General features: G+C 49.3%; 1 protein-coding gene across 4 annotated transcripts; it reads right to left on the bottom strand.

Moving 5' to 3' along the window:
- Positions 1–2,124: 2,124 nt before the first annotated feature.
- TIRAP (TIR domain containing adaptor protein) lies at positions 2,125–14,141 on the bottom strand. 4 transcript variants are annotated; one of them, XM_059675808.1, is made up of 5 exons: positions 14,040–14,141; positions 7,639–7,757; positions 7,295–7,453; positions 5,015–5,665; positions 2,125–4,034 (listed from the first exon to the last, which is right to left on the bottom strand). In XM_059675808.1, exons 3-5 carry the CDS (start codon positions 7,359–7,361, stop codon positions 4,015–4,017), a joined length of 738 nt encoding a protein of 245 aa, XP_059531791.1. In that variant the 5' UTR covers positions 7,362–7,453; positions 7,639–7,757; positions 14,040–14,141; the 3' UTR covers positions 2,125–4,014. The 4 variants fall into 4 exon arrangements, with proteins under 4 accessions (XP_059531791.1, XP_059531792.1, XP_059531790.1 ...); XM_059675809.1 differs by having other exon boundaries at positions 14,023–14,127; XM_059675807.1 differs by having other exon boundaries at positions 7,639–7,819; positions 14,040–14,113.
- Between the last annotated feature and the right edge of the window lie 2,341 nt (positions 14,142–16,482).

Genomic DNA, 16,482 nt, shown 5'->3' with positions numbered 1-16,482 from the left:
GGACACTCCACCACGAGCCATGCCCGGGGGGCAGTGTGTATGCATTTTTTAGGACACCCTATATATCGAGTTGGATAAAAGGCTAATTGTTTCCTGAAGCAGCGCAGTTAGTAGGGGAAGCTTAGGCTCTGGAGGAGTTATCTTCAACCAGAAACATTTGCTGTTTATTCACAGTTTCCTGGGTTCATCCCTCGCCGTCTGGGGCCATTCAGTAGGAGGTTATAAACTGTATGCAACACTAGAACAAAATGCCCCGAGTGTAAGTGACAGTAGCAAAACCTGCTTAAAATAACGACAAGGCCCGGATCTGAAAACGTCTAGGTGTGCACGCTCATCTTCCTTTTCCTTCCTCCCCGTTTCTTGCTTCCTTTCTCTTTTCTTTGTCTTTCTGTCTCCTCCCTCCACCCAGGTTTTTTTTTGTTTGTTTGTTTCTTTTCTTGAACCTGGAAAGAGTAGCTATGTTTTAACAAAAAGCTCTGAATTCGGAGCCATGAAGTCTGCCTCCAACACTGACTAGCTGTGCAACTTTGGGGAAGTCACTTACTCTCTCTGGGCCTCCATTTCTATTTGCCAGACACTGTCCATCCTGAATAAGACAGGAAAGACCTCTACTCTCATAGAGTTCATATTCGAATAGAGATGAGGTAAACAAATACGATCGTTTTAGGTGACGATTAATGCGTTATTTATAGAATAAACAGAGCAATGTGATAGTCTCTGGGTACAGGGAGGACTTTAGATAAGGTGGTCACAGGTGGCTGCCCTCTCAGGAGGTGACATTGAGCAAACACTTGAATGATAAGAAGGAAACAGCCAGGAAAATGTATTTCAGGGGGAGAAGGTATCAGATGCTAAAGACCCTAAAGCAGAAATGAGCTTGACAGTATTTAGAAACAGGAGTGGTCCTTAGGGTGAGCACAGGCGAGATAGTGTGGAGAAATTTATTCATTAGTGGCAAATTTATCAGCGCAGTTATAATTCTGATTAAAATATCCATAGCCTTAACTGGTTTGGCTCAGTGGATAGAGCGTCGGCCTGCGGACTGAAAGGTCCCAGGTTCGATTCCGGTCAAGGGCATGTACCTTGGTTGTGGGCACATCCTCAGTAGGGGGTGTGCAGGAAGCAGCTGATCGATGTCTCTCTCTCATCGATGTTTCTAACTCTATCCCTCTCCCTTCCTCTCTGTAAAAAATCAATTAAAAAATATATAAAATATCCACCCGGGCCAGTTTAGCTCAGTGGTTAGAGCATGGACGCATGGACCCATGGACTGAAGGGTCACAGGTTTGACTGCAGTCAAGGACACATATCTGGGTTTCAGGCTCGACCCCAGGCCCTGGTCAAGGCGTGTGTAGGAGGCAGCCAATCAATAAGTCTTTCTCACATCAATGTTTCTCTCTTGCTGTCTCTCCACCTACCCTCTAAAAATCAGTGCGGGGGCAGGAGGGGGGGGGGCCGCCTAGCCAGTTTGTCTCAGAGGATAGAGCGTCAGTCAGCCTATGGACTGAAGGGTCCTGGGTTCGATTCCAGTCAAGGGCACATGCCTGGGTTACAGGATTGCTCCCCAGTAGGGGGCGTGGAGGAGGCAGCCAATTAATGATTCTCTCTCATCATTGATGTTTCTCTCTCTTTCCCTCTCCCTTCCTCTCTGAAATCAAATGTGGACATTTTAGACTAAATGTAAAGCCTATTCAAGGTAAGTAACTAGAAACAGCAGGACAGTTACAACTTGTTAAAAAATAAGTACCAAACCAAAAACCTACATCGAATATCACATTTCATGGAGAAATGTTTGAAGTATTCCCTTTAAAATCATGAAGGAGACAAAGATGGCTGCTATGGCCACTTTCAGCATTTTACTGGCGGTCCGCAGCAGCCCAGGAAACAAGGAAGTTTCTGTTTTCAAACTTTATGATCGTCTTTATAGAAACAATAAAGTCTGTGGTCTTAGAGAATAAACAGTTCAGCAGTCTGCTTAATATCAGATCAGTGTGCAAAATGAATTGCAATACTTTCTACCAGTAATAGATAAAAAATATAATTTAAAGATATTTACACTAGCAACAGAAAATATGAAGTACTAAGGAATAAACTGAATAAAAGATGCGACTGACTGACATGGAGAATGATTATAAAGCTTTATTGAAATACATTTAAAGCATCAAAAAAGGGACACATATCATAAAAAAAAATCTATTCTTCCAAAATGAATCTCTCAACTCTATGTCAGCCCAGTAGAGAAACAAAACAAACAAAAACCAGGCATTTTCCTAAAACTTGACAAATAAAATCATTTCTATAAAAGAAGAAAGGAATGTCAAAGTGGTTTTGATGAAAAAGCAGAGTAGAAAGGACTGACCTATAAGTTATCAAGGTTATTAAAAACCATAGTAAGGAGCGGGCCTAAGCCATCAGTAGGACATCCCCTGAGGGCTCCCAGTCTGTGAGAGGGGGCAGGCTGGGTTGAGGGGACCCCCCCCCGCCCCAGTGCACGAATTTCGTGCACCGGGCCTCTAGTGTTGATATAAGCTTAGCTCTGGGTTGGTCATTGTTGAAGCTGGGCATTGGACATATGGGGATTCACCAAATCTTCATAAAAAAAGATAAGAAGGAAAACAAGAATATTATGATAATAGGATACCAGGTTTCACCCATCAGATTAGCAAACATTTTCAAATCTGATCATTCTAAGTGTTAGCATGAACATCAAACAGTGGGAACTCATACACAAGTGGTAAGGACATAAATTAACACAACTAATTTGGAAGAAAATTAGGGCACAGAGGGAACACCCTAGGGGTGGTAACGTTTTACCTCTTCAGCTGGGTGGAAGGTACGTGAGTGTACACGACAGTATGCTTTAGCCCTGTTGTGTGTAATAAAATAATTCATAGTTAACAATACAAAAAATTTTCACAATATATACAAATATCGACTCATATACCTGAAACATAATGTTATATGCCAATCGTATCTCAATTACAAATATATATAATATATGTATAAATATTTTTCAGTAAAAGGAGGGGGAAGTGAGAGAAGAGGCACAATAGTACACATTGGGGGAATGAGATTGATTTCGGTTCAACAATCAACTTTTACTGAGAACTGATGAAGGAACCTTGCCTGGCCTACAAGGGCACACAGTCCTCTGGCAGGAGAAAAATGCTGGTTTCTCTCGGTGCAGAGGTGACGAAGTTACTGCAAAGCATGGGCTCCAGCCAGACCCCTAATGCGGCCCCACATGTCAAAGCGTGGGCGGGCTTTTGATCCCACTTCAAAGGTCCGAACTTTCCTTCTCTTTACCCCCCCCCGCCCGCCCCCTGTCCTCTCTAGTCTAATTCAGAATGGTTTCTAGAGTTGAGTCTTTCATGACCTGCACGCAGTAAAATAAATACAGCACGGTGCTGAGTGCAGGTCCATGTAGCTTTCTAAAGTGAGTGAAGGGGAAGAGAAGGCAGCAGTGTGAGGGTGAGAGACCCACACCTGTGCCTTCCTCCTGACAGCTGTCCCAGGGTTTCCCCGGCAACAGGAATAAACAAACATGCCCCCTAGGCTTCTAGCTGATTCACCAGGTGAGCCACCTGTTCAGGAGGAAGGCGTCTCTACACCAGAGCCCGATCCCAGGGGAAGAAGACATAGGGATGTGCCAGACTCACGTCCCATAAGGAGGAGGCAAAACACGGGTGGTCATCTTGGTATCAGCACCTTCTACCAACTCTTTCTGGCTTCCCCATGGCCTTCCTGGGGAGTCCCCAGCTTCCTCGTGGCCTTCCTGGGGGAGTCCCCAGCTTCCCCAGCGCCTTCCAGGGGAGTCCCCAGCTTCTTCAGGGCCTTCTTGAGGAGCCCACAATAATGGAAGCCCGCTGGGCAATCTGATCCCGGCATCACATACAAATCGCTACCAACTCTGGCTCCTTGGACCCTGTCACACAGTGGGGTCCAGGCCCTGTGCTCGCTCACTTCATTTCCAGCTTGTGCCAGCTTCCTGGGTCCCTCGGTGATGGCAGAGTGTCAGCTGATGTGCTGCAGATCTGAAAGAGACCAAAGAGAATCACAGGGCTTGTCACCCTCCCCCAACATGTCTCCACCTCTTCTTTTTTTTAAAAAAATCTGTCTTTATTGGCTTTATTTTTTAAAAGAGAGAGGAATGTCGATGTGAGAGAGAAACAGATTGGTTGCCTCCCGTATGCACCCTGACCAGGACTGAACCTGCAACCTAGGTGTGTGCCTTGACGGGGAATCACACCCACAACCTTCTGGTGCCCGAGAGGACGCTCACCCAACTGAGCCACACCGGCCAGGGCTCTTCTAACTTTTTACTGTTTTACTTCCCCCTGTAATATAATGTCCTCCCCCTATCAGAGGCAATTCTCCCCCATTATTTTACACGTCTTCTTGCCTTATTAAACCGCTAGAGGCCCGGTGCACGAATTTGTGCACAGGTGGGGTCCCTGGGCCTGGCCTGCAATCGGGCAGATCAGGGCCGGCTGGCCAGGGGGAGGGACCGCCGGAAGTTGTCCAGCTGTGGGAGGTTGGCTGTGGGAGTGCTCTGAACACCAGGGGGCAGCTCCTGCCTTGAGCCTCTGCCCCCCTGGTGGTCAGTATGGGTCATAGCAACCGGTCAAGCGGTCGACTGGTCATAATGGTCACTTAGGCTTTTATATACATAAATAGATGTTCCTCCAACCTGGCCTGCGTGAGAGAAACTCACAGAAGGAATGCTAACAATGGCTAAGACTTCCTGAGGCCTTGATAGGTGCCTGTCATGAGCACTTTCCATGTGCCCAGCCCTGCTCTGAACACGTACTTAGTGTATATACCGATTGTGGCACACGGCATCATTCTCGTGTCCCAAAGAGGACACCCAGGCACAGAGGGGTTCGGTAACTGCCCAAGAAGCACACTGCTTTCAGAGCCTGCGTGTTGAACTCCTGGGCTTCAGGGCCGCCTCCTGAAGGCCTAGCAGATCGACGCTGACCCCCCCCCACCATCCCCTCCTCACAGAGCTTACAGCGCAGGATGGCCTCCTTGACTTGGCGGAAGCCTTGGTCGGGCCCCCGGCCGTCCACGAAGTACATGAAGCGGAGCTCGGCCGGGTAGGCGGCCCTGGCCAGGCCAGCGACGAGCAGGGGGATGGTGCGGCCCTCGGCCCCCGGGGCCTGGCTCAGGGCCTGCAGCATCTGGTACCTGCACCACGGGTCACTCAGGAAGCCGGGAGTGATGAACAGCACGCGGCAGTGGCTGCTGTCCAGCGCCCGGCACAGCTCGGACACGATGGCGCCGCCCGGGGCGGAGTCCCGCAGCTGCAGGAAGCAGCGCAGGCTGGCAGGGCTGTCCTCCAGGTAGGCCACCAACTCCTGCACAGCCGCCAGGTCCTCCTCGCTGTGGCACACGCACACGTCGTAGTCCCTGCTCCAGCGGCCACTGCTGCCGCTGGCGGCGCCCCCATCACTGCTGCCGCTGGCTGCGCCCCCACCACTGCTGCTGCAGGAGGTGCTCTCCAGTGCAGGTGGCAGGGCAGTGGGAGACTCAGCCGATGCAGAGGAGCTGAGGCCGGGGCATGGGGGATCATCCGAGCGCTGGAGTGGAGCATGACTGGAGGCGGTTTCCTGGGACACAGGCTTCTCCTTGGGCTTCTTGGACAGTGCCTGCCTGAGCCAGCCTGCGGGAGAAACTCTGCTCAGGCCTAATTCTCACCAGGCCGCCTCCTTCCAGCCATAGAGGGGAGATGGGGCCAGGAATCCCCCGGCCTTCCTGCACCTGCCCACCTTCCTGCACTGGCCAGTACTGCCCAACTCTCAGACCTACTGCCTGGCTATTCTGCACATCCTCAGGACCTGCCCGAAGTTCCCACTATCCTACAAGTTTTCCACCCGGCTGGTGTGGCTCAGTGGTTGAGCGTGGACCTAATGAACCAGGAGGTCCTGCCTTGATTCCCGGTCAGGGCTCATGCCCAGATTGCAAGCTCAATCCCTAATAGGGGGTGTGCAGGAGGCACCTGATTAATGATTCTTTCTCTCATCATTGATGTTTCTATCCCTCCCTATCTCTCCCTTCCTCTCTGAAACCAATAAAAAGATACTTTTTAAAAAAAGTTTTGGGGAAGACATAAGAACTCTGACAGTTTTATAAGTCCTACAGCAAGTGACTGTAGTTAATAATATTGCATTGCATATTTGAAAGTTGCTGAGAGAATAGATTTTAAAAGTGTTTACAATAGAAAAAAAATTCTGTCTGTATGGTAACAGATCTTAACTAAATCTGTGCTGACCATTTGGCAATATATAAATACTATATCATTTATACATCTGAAACAAATATAATGTTGTATGTCAATTATACCTAAATTTTAAAAAAATCCTTGGTATAACAATATGAGGGGGGTGGGGGGGGAGAACCCTGGCGGTGTTACCAGCCTGACTGTGAAAGACGGCCGTGCCCTGCTCCAGGCCCTTGGGTGGGCCTACCCTACCCAGAACTTCTAGACTTGACCAGTGGACCATCTGTGAGTCTGTGAGTAGAGCTACGTGAAGCTAGAAGGATCAGCAAGCCCCCAAACTCATTTTTAGCACTGAAGGGGGATCAGATCTGGAGGAAGGTGGGCCAGCCATTATGGAAGAGAAAGAGGGGGAGGGACTAGCATCTGTTTGGCCCTGAGCAACCCTAGATTGTTGCTAAAAGGAAAAGGAAAGTATGGAAGAGGGCCACTGCTCAGAGCCCCAGGGAGCACAGAGCTTGGTGATTGGGGACCTACACTCTGGAGTCAAACAGAGACCTGAATGGACCTGCTGGCTTTCTGCATGGTCTTAAGCAAGTCAGACTACGTCTCCACTTCCTCATCTGGAAAATGGGTTCGTTTTAGTTGCTGAAGATTAACTGGGATCATGCAGTGTCTGGTATATTGTCAGTACTCCATAATGATTTCAGCTCAGCTCCCCAGCTTCTGGTAGGGACAGAGAGTCTGGTGTTCCGGAGATGGATGTGTTTTCTCTCTCTGCTTGGCCCCTTCCTCTGAATGATTCTGGAAGATTTAGACGACAAGAGACACACAAGGTGAGGCACTCAGCACCATGGTTTTCGAGCTAGGAGAGTTAGCTGAGCCAGAAGGACTGAAGGTCCCAGGGATGCACGCCTCCTCTCCTCAGGCACCAAAACCAAGGCAGGAGCCCCCATCGTCAGCCTCCTGCACCTCTCCCCTGGGTTGGGCCTGGCAGGCCCCCGCCTCACCACTAGGGATACTGAGGACCACTCACAGAAGCGAGAACAGCATTAGGAGCCTGCTTTCACTCACCAGCCATCTTGGCCAAAGGCTTCTTAGACCTGGCGCCAGAAGCCGGGAGGGGGGTGGATGAGGCCATCGTGTTAGGTTCAAAACTAACCCCATGAGACCAGGCATTGGTAACGTGGGAGAAGGGACGAGACCCAGTCTTGACCTCATGGGACAGCCATCCTGCAAGAGACAGAGAGAGAGAGTCACTTACCTTACTCTCGACCCCAGGGGTGGGCTCTGATGGTCTCTCTCTCCTGTTGCCTGACAGAGTTTCACTGTCGATCCCTCAACCCACATGGGAGAGATGCCACTGTGATTGGGGCTGAGGAGATAAACCCAAGTCTGTGTGGTGTGGTGAGACTCACAGATGGGTTCGGCATGACCAGCAGGGTCGGCTCTCCGCTCCACCTGGCCTGGAGGGCATCCGGCAGCTGGGGAAGGGCAGCTGGTAGGCAGCTCTTTACAGGGACGTCCGGTGTAAATGCTGAAATGGGAGAAGCACGATTGCTATGTGGACAAATCATTTTGTATCCAGGTAGGCAGATGCTGAGCAGAAGAGAGGGAACACACGTAAGAAGCCTCGAGAAACTTTCCCTCTACGTCGGCCTTCCCTTGGATAACTTCTTCCATCCGCCCACCACCACTCCCTCTCTCCCTCCTTCTCACCAGCCCCTCCTCCCGCCCTCAGCTGTCAGCTCAGAGAAGCAAGGCCGCATAGCGGAGAAGAGACTGCAGCTTGTGCAGGCCCAGTGCCTGGGTTCTCCCCTCTCATTAACTGTGGCCTTTGGCAATTATACCAGAACCTGCTTCTCAGCCTTGTTGTGAAGATTATGGGATAATTTATGTAACGGACTAATGGTATATGGCACACTGTGCTCAGGAAACAGTGGGACAGTATGTATTTAAAATCATCTAGATACTGGAGGGATATATACTATGTTCATGGTTTAGAAGAAGACTCAATAGTGTCATCAGTTTTTGCCAAACTAATATTTAGATCGATGCTGTCCCTCGTTCCAGAAGGGCTGTGGTTTGGGGGGTGGGGTGGCGGCGGGATTGTCAAACTGCTTCTAAATGTACATGAAAATGCAAAGGATGGGCGACTTCCCATGTTCTCTTCCCACCGCAATGCCCAGGATGTTCCTGACGGCAGAGGTTTTCTCAGCCTAGGTTTCTGGGGGTGACTCCTTGTGGGGCAGAGCCTGCCCGGGTCCGAGCCAGAGCCAGAGATGGAGGCCTGGTGGAGCGCTTGGCTCTCCAGCTATGGAGCAACAGGAAGAGGGCTGCTTCCTCACCTCACTCTTTGCTGAATCAGCAAAGTCAAAACAAACTCTCTGGGAACTTTCATAGAAGAAACTTAGATTAGACACACTGAAGGAAGGGGTTTCAAAATGCAAAGGGCGGCATCCCACATTGGACAATAATGCTTTTCCACTGTTAAATGCTAAACACCCCTACGTGAAGCTGATGACTGTAAGATAAGAGAGTGGACTGTTGATTCATGAAAATATACCAACGTTAAAAAAAAAAAAAAAAACTTTCCCCAGCCGGTTTGGCTCAGTGGATAGAGCGTCGGACTGTGGACTGAAAGGTCCCAGGTTCGATTCCGGTCAAGGGCATGTACCTTGGTTGCAGGCACATCCCCAGTGGGAGGTGTGCAGGAGGCAGCTGATTGATGTTTCTCTCTCATCGATGTTTCTGACTCTCTATCCCTCTCCCTTCCTCTCTGTAAAAAAATCAATAAAATATATTAAAAAAAAAAAAAAAGAACTTAAAACTGCAGGAACAAGGGGGCAGGAGGAGAAGGTGGCATGGTGCAGGAGTCAGAGATATACTTGAAAGAGAAAAGCAGTTAGCTGCTAAGCCCGGCCAAGAGGACATGGGCAGGTGAACATCTTTCTGTGTTCCTTCCCCTGCTAACATTCTCTGGGTTTCAGACAGCCTCGTGCTGGGCTGGCGCCTGACAGCCACAGTCAGGTTTTGAAATCCTTTTCCTGCTTAGGGATTACTGTGTGTCGACATCTTCGGCTCAACCATCCAGTATATCCCTTTTCCCCCAGTAGTAAACGGTTGTCACTTGGTTTTTATAGTATTCGAGTATTTTTCAGTTTTGTTTGATTTTTAAATGTGTTATTTGGCCGTCAAATACTTACACTGGAGAATCGTTTGATATTTTAATGATAGCCTAAAGATTAAAAATTAATTGAATACTCTAATCTACTCAATAGATGTAGAGTTAAAAGTTTCAGTTTTCCATTTTATAAAATGACTTGCCCTTCCAGCTATACGTGCTGATTTGGAGTAATTGCCTTTTTTTATTGCTTGGTTCAGAAAAAGTCCAGCCCTAGCTGGTTTGGCTCAGTGGATAGAGCGTCGGCCTGCGGACCGAAGGGTCCCAGGTTTGATTCTGATCAAGGGCATGTACCTTGGTTGCGGGCACATCCCCAATAGGAGGTGTGCAGGAGGCAGCTGATCGATGTTTCTCTCTCACCGATGTTCTCTCCATCCCTCTCCCTCTCCCTTCCTCTCTGTAAAAAAAATGAATAAAATATATTTTTTAAAAAAGAAAAAGAAAAATCCAGTTGCCCAACAGCACAGGCCACTGGAAGTGGGTTGGTAGAAGCCCTGGTGACTAACATTATGGAAAAGTTTAAACACAGGAAACAATACCATCGTTGACAGAGGATAATTGGGCAAGACAGCAGGTTAAGTCCCATTAGCCATACACACTGGCTACTTCCTGGAGCCTAAAACCCCACATCTTCCTTGTTACTTTTCAGTTCTTGCACAGCTGAGGCTGTGGAGCTATTTATTACTCTCAAATATGCTTTAATCTTTACAAGATTTAGTAATAGTCACATATTGAGATTTGGGAGACATAGTTTCCAAGCAGAGAAGATATTTTATGTACCCAACATAGGAGCATCTAAATATACAAAGCAAATCTTGATAGACATAAAGGGAGAGGTTGACAGTAATAGAGTCACAGTAGGGGATTTCAACACCACATTGACATCAATGGGTAGATCTTCCAGACAGAACATCAACAAGGACACCGAGACCTTAAATGGCACATTACACCAGGTGAGTTTAATTGATATTTTCAGAACATTTCACCCCAAAGAAGCAGAATATACACTCTTTCCAAGTGCACATGGAACATTTTCCAGGACAGACCAGATGTTAGGACACAAAACAAGTCTCAATAAATCTAAAAAGACTGAAATCATATCAGGCATCTTCTCCAACAAGAATAGTATGAAACTACAAATTAATTACAAGAAAAAACCTGAAACACAGAAACATTGAGGCTAAATAACATGCCACTAAACAATGAATTGGTTAACAATGAGATCAAGAAAGAAATCAAAAGATACCTTGAGACAAATGAAAATAACACAACAACCCAAAATCTATGGGACACTGCCAAAGCAGTCCTAAGAGGGAAATTCATAGCAATACAGGCCTACCTCAAGAAACAAGAAAATTTTCAAATAAACAATCTAACCTTACACCTAAAGGAACTTAAAAAAACAACAAAAACAAATTTCAAAGTGAGTAGAAGGAAGAAAATAATAAAGGTCAGAGTGGAAACAAATGAAATCGAGTCTAAATTAAAAATTACAAAAGCTCAATGAAACAACAAAAAAAGATAAATGAAACCAAGTGTTGGTTCATTGGAGAGATAAACATGATAACAAGATTAATAAATCTTTAACGGAGAAAGAGAGAGGGAGAGAGAGAGAGAGAGAGAGAGAGCTCAAAATCAGAAATGACACCACAGAAATACAAAGGATTATATTATATGTCAACAACTGGATAATATGGGAGAAATAGACAAATTCTCAGAAACATACAATCTTCAAAGACTGAATCAAGAAGAAACAGGAAATCTGAACAGACTGATTTCAACCAATGAAATTTAAACAGTTGTCATAAACTCCCTCCTCCCCCCCGCAAAAAAAAAAAAATCCTGGACTGGATGGCTTCACAGGTGAATTTTACCAAACATTCAAAGAAGAATTAACACCTATCCTCTTTAAACTATCCCAAAAAAATTCAAGAGGAGGGAAGATTCCCAATCTCATTTTAGGAGGCCAGCATTATCCTGATTCTAAAACCAGATAAAGACACTGCCAAGAAAGAAAATTATAGGCCAATATTCCTGATGGACACAGATGCAGAAATCCTCAACAAAATATTAGCAAACTGCCGAAACCGGTTTGGCTCAGTGGATAGAGCATTAGCCTGCGGACTGAAAGGTCCCAGGTTCGATTCCGGTCAAGGGCATGTACCTGGGTTGCGGGCACATCCCCAGTGGGAGGTGTGCAGGAGGCGGCTGATCGATGTTTCTCTCTCATAGATGTTTCTAACTCTCTATTCCTCTCTCTTCCTCTCTGTAAAAATCAATAAAATATATTTTAAAAAAATAAAACTAAACCACATTCTTACACCATACACAAGAATAAACTCAAAATGAGTTAAAGACTTATATGTAAGATTTGAAAACATAAAACTCCCAGAAGAAAACATAGGCAGTAAAATCTATGACGTTTTTCTTAGCAATATTTTTTTCTGACATACCCTTTACGTATCCATATATTATGAAATGATTGTCACAGTAAGTCTACTTATATCGCCACAGTTACAATTTTGCTTTCTTGTGATTAGAACTTTTAAGGTCTATTCTCTTAGCAACTTTCAAATATATAATACAGTATTGTTAACTATATTGTACATTATATCTTCAAGCTATACATTATAGCCTCATGATTTATTTAGTTTATAATTAGAAGTTTGTACCTTTTGACCCCCTTCACCCATTTCATGCTCCACCCCTACCCCAGAAGCAAAATATCTTTTCAAATTGTACTTAAATAATACAACCATAGGGAAAAACAATAAATTGGACAACATTAAAATGAAAAACTTCTGTTCATCAAAAGACATTATTACGAGAGTGAAAAGGCAATCTTTTGAGAGAAAAAAGATATTTTAAAATTACATAGCCAATAAATATCTCACATTCAGAATACTTAAGAACCCTTACAAACTAGTAAGAAAAAGAGAAAATCTATTAGAAAAATGGGTGTAAGAATTGAACAGACACTTCACAAAAAGGACCTCCAAATGGCCAACAGACATATGAAAATATGCAGAAGGCATTAGTCATCAGTAAAATGCAAATTCAAACCTCAGTGCAGCCTGGCAGGTGCAGCTCAGTGGTTGAACCTCAACCTAGGAACCAGGTCACGGTTCGATTCCCAGTCAGAGCGCATGCCAGGGTTGGGGGCACGATTCCCAGTGTGGGGCGTGCAGGAGGCAGCCGATCCATGATTCTCTCTCCTCATTGAGGTTTCTATCTCTCTTTCCCCCTCTACCTTCCTCTTTGAAATCAATAAAAATATATTAAGAAAACGAAAACACCCTCAAAGCAACCCCACTACCCACACACTGAGCAAAATGGCTTCTATGGAAGAGAGACAATAGCAAGTACTGGTAGGGATGTGGAGGAAGAGGAACTCACACGCTGCAGGGAGACATGTAAATTGGTGGGGAGCAGACTGAAAAACTGTTTGGCACCATATAGAAAGCTGACACCGTACACACCCAGCACCTTCCCTCTAGGAACAAGCCCAGCATAAGTGCTTACACCGAAAGACAAACACAAGAATTCTTCGCAGCGCTATTTACAATAACCCCAAACGCAGGGGGCGGACCCCCCAAACCAAAACCCATGTCCATCAATCCAAGCGTCGGGTGGCATGTAGAAATAAACTGCGGTCTGTCTGCACGGTGCAGCATTACACATCAGTAAGAAGCCACAGATCCCTGACACAGGAAGCGTGGGTGACTCTCACATGCCATGCACAAAAAGGACACGACATGGGATTCCAGTTACCGAAAGTTCAAAAGCAAGTGAAACTACTTTCTGGGGTTGGCAGGCAGGTCAGTGGTGGTGCCAGGCGGAAGCAGAGACTGGAAGCGGGTGTGGGAGGCCTCTGGAGAGCGAGCACTATTTCTTTGTTCTGGATGCAGGTTGCACAGGAAAAGTTCAGTGTGGAAACTGGGTAAGACGGACACTTACGACTTGGGCAATTTTTCAAAAGCTTGAAAAACACCTAGACGCGACTTCCTGGGAGGGTGGGTGATTCCGGACCCGGGGCGCCCCCTGGGTGAGCTGCAGAGCCCCCCCTCCCTAAGGGTGGGCGTTGGTTTCTAATTTCCCGGAGGAGGGCGGAATCTGTCCGGGTCAGTGGTGTCGCTAGCACTTTCCACGGTGCCCCGCCCATGTCAGATGTTGGTTGAATGACTCTGGAGGGAATGCCTCACAGGTCGCTGCCCTAAGAAAGCCACGTTCCTGCGGGAGCGCGGCCATAAAGACCGTGGGGAGGGCAGAGGGAGAGGCTGCGGAGTCAGAGGGAGAAGCCACCGCCCGGCCAGGCCCGCCTTCCCGGGTCCAGCAGGGCGGGCTCCCTGGACCAGCCTCTGGGCGACCGGATGGTGAGTGACAGCCGCCCCGGAGGCCCTTTTCATGCCGCGTCCGCTCCCGCTCGGGGTGCCCGGGGTGCCCGAGGCAGCGGGTGGACGGGCTGGAGGGAGGGAGGCGCTGGATCCCAGGCAGGTGTGCCCTGCGCGGGGCTGGGTCCAGCGCGGGGGCAGAGGGCGGGACGCGGGTCCTGCCCACCCACAGCGGCCTCCCTCCCTGGACCCCGCCCTGCTCCGCGGCCTCCCCGCCGTCCCCGCACCTGCTCCGGGCGCTCACCTGCGCGGGGCGGGCTGCGGTGCAGGCGGTGCGGGCGATGGACGGTGCAGTGTGAGCTCCGGCGCCCGCCCGCTGGGCCGAGGGGAAGTGAGGCGCGGCCAGGGCACTGCCCCGCCCCCGGAAGTGCCAGGCTGCGCCCCGCCCTGGGCCCCGGGGTCCGAGGCAGGTGGGCTCGCGGGCGCCCACGGGGTCACCACTTGGGCAGCAGCTGGCCGATGAGCCCTGGGCCCACCAGGCAGACCCGCGGCCTCGGGGAGAAGGGCCCCTCGGCGCCCGCCCTCCTCCCCCCAGCTCTGCCCGCAGCGCCCGGCTGCTGGCCAGAGGCACCTGGGTAGCTTATGCAGGGAAGCCCTTCTTCCCGCTCCCCGCCCGCCTCCCTCCCCCAATTCCCGCTGCACCGGTGCCATTCGGAGCTTGTGCGCCCACGGCGCAGCCCTCCGTTAGACTGAGGATTCCCCGAGGCCGGGGACCGTCTTCGGGCTCCAAAGGGAGCCGAGAGGCACCCAGGTGAACACCGAGCCAAGTACTGCGCGGGCATCTCCATAGCTCGGTGCCCTGCGGAGGGGAAGGTTTAGTCCCCACCCCTCGCACAGTGTACTAGTGACACCGACCGAGGCAGTGATGAGCTCAGTCCTCCCCCAGCCGCCTGAACACAGCCTGGCGGGAGGACGGAGGGTTCTCTAACCTTAATAAGCCCATTTGTCCTCTCCAAGGAAGTAGCTGCTGGTGCGGAGCCTTTCCCTCTGACCCATGGGTGGGGGTCTGTCCTGAAGGGCGAGTGCCCACTGGGCACCTAAGGACCCTACCTCCCGGGGTTAACAAGGGTGTCGGGTTTGACCTGATGGCCCCTATCCCTACTCCCCTGGCAAGTTCCTCCTTGTCCCCATGCCCCTGGCAAGTTCCTCCTTGGCCCCACTCCCCCGGCAATTTCCTTCTTGTCCTAATTCGGGTGGCCCTTCCTCTTCCTGGCTCTTCACCCCGCACCCCCAGGAGCTTCTAATGTTCCTCACTGGCAGCACATCTGCCCTCTCCTCCCTCCCTCACCCAGGTGATCCGTGAGACCCACCGCCATCATTTGCTTCATTCTTCTCTCCAAAGGACACTGGGGGTGAGGGCACTGTACTAGCTGTCACTACTCCCACTCACTTCTCCCTTCTGAACAGCGGCCCACACCTTAGACCCCGAGGTGCACTTAGTCCACAACGGCTCTCCGAGGTCCCCCTGACCTACTTGGGCTGCATCCAGCCCCCACGTGCACTTACACCGTTGACCATCCCTCCTCTGCCGGACCCCTCACCCTCCTGGCTTTTCTCCTGCCTCTGGCCACCTCCTCAGCGGCCTCTTCTGTGGTTCACCCCTTCGTCCCCTACTCTTCTCACGTCCTGTGCGGATACCATCCTCTCCCATGGGGTCCACATCTCTACCTCAGCCCAGACCATCTGAGGCCACAATACATTCAACCCTGACGGACATCTCTACAGGTGTCCTACGGGCCCCTAACTTTTTGCCCCTTGCAACTCCTCCCTGGCCTTCCTTACCTCCATGAAAGGCATGACATCCACCCAGCTGTCCAGTGCAGAGAAGGGAGCCTTACTTGACCCACTTTCTTGTTGCTACTGTAGCTTCGTGGATGGACCACAGCTGCTCCTGGGGTGTGGGCTGTAATAGCAGCCTTCCACCTGGCCTCTTGCTTTGACATCAGGGTGGGCAGGATGGTTTTTCTAAAAGGAAAATCGGATCATGTGTTTCCCTCTTGAAAACCCTGCAGTGTCCCCTGCCCAGAGGACAGAGCTCCGCAGCACGGCCCCTCAGCCCCGGGCCCAGACGCACCCCTTCTTTTACCCCGTGATCCTGTTAGGACAAATCATGATCCAGCCAGCCCTGGAATCTTGCTCATTCTTGGGCCCAGGACTCTGTATATGGTTTTCCATCAGCCTGGAAACCCCACCCCCCCGCCCTTCCCACTTCCCCCTGCATTCACTTTGTGAAGCTGCTCAACCTTTAGGTTTGCCTGCTGGTGTATCTTGAATAGGTAGCCCTAGACCAGTGATGGCGAACCTTTTGAGCTCGGCGTGTCAGCATTTTGAAAAACCCTAACTTTGGTGCCGTGTCACATATAGAAATTTTTTGATCTTTGCAACCATAGTAAAACAAAGACTTATATTTTTGATATTTATTTGATATATTTAAATGCCATTTAACAAAGAAAAATCAACCAAAAAAAAATGAGTTCACGCGTCATAGGTTCGCCATCACTGCCCTAGACCCAGCCAACAGTTGGAGCTGAATAAATACTGCAGAGGAATGAACACGTCCCTTCCCTCTACAACCACACCCCTGCAGGAAGGTGGGAAAAGGAGGCACTAGCTTGCCAAGGAGGATTTAAGAATGCTCCTGGGGCCCTAGCTGGTTTGGCTCAGTGGCTAGAGCATCGGCCTGCGAA

This window comes from Myotis daubentonii, chromosome 19, assembly GCF_963259705.1.
Source record: "Myotis daubentonii chromosome 19, mMyoDau2.1, whole genome shotgun sequence".
Classification (NCBI taxonomy): Eukaryota; Metazoa; Chordata; class Mammalia; order Chiroptera; family Vespertilionidae; genus Myotis; species Myotis daubentonii.
This window is presented reverse-complemented; position numbering and strand designations above follow the sequence as displayed.

Coding starts and splice junctions, on each gene's coding strand:
- TIRAP (XM_059675808.1), bottom strand. CDS start 7,361: ATGGCCTCATCCACCCCCCTCCCGGCTTCTGGCGCCAGGTCTAAGAAG. Junction 5,666..7,294: donor GCCTTTGGCCAAGATGGCTG/GTGAGTGAAAGC, acceptor TTTCTCCCGCAG/GCTGGCTCAGGCAGGCACTG. Junction 4,035..5,014: donor CAAGGAGGCCATCCTGCGCT/GTAAGCTCTGTG, acceptor GGTCTCTTTCAG/ATCTGCAGCACATCAGCTGA.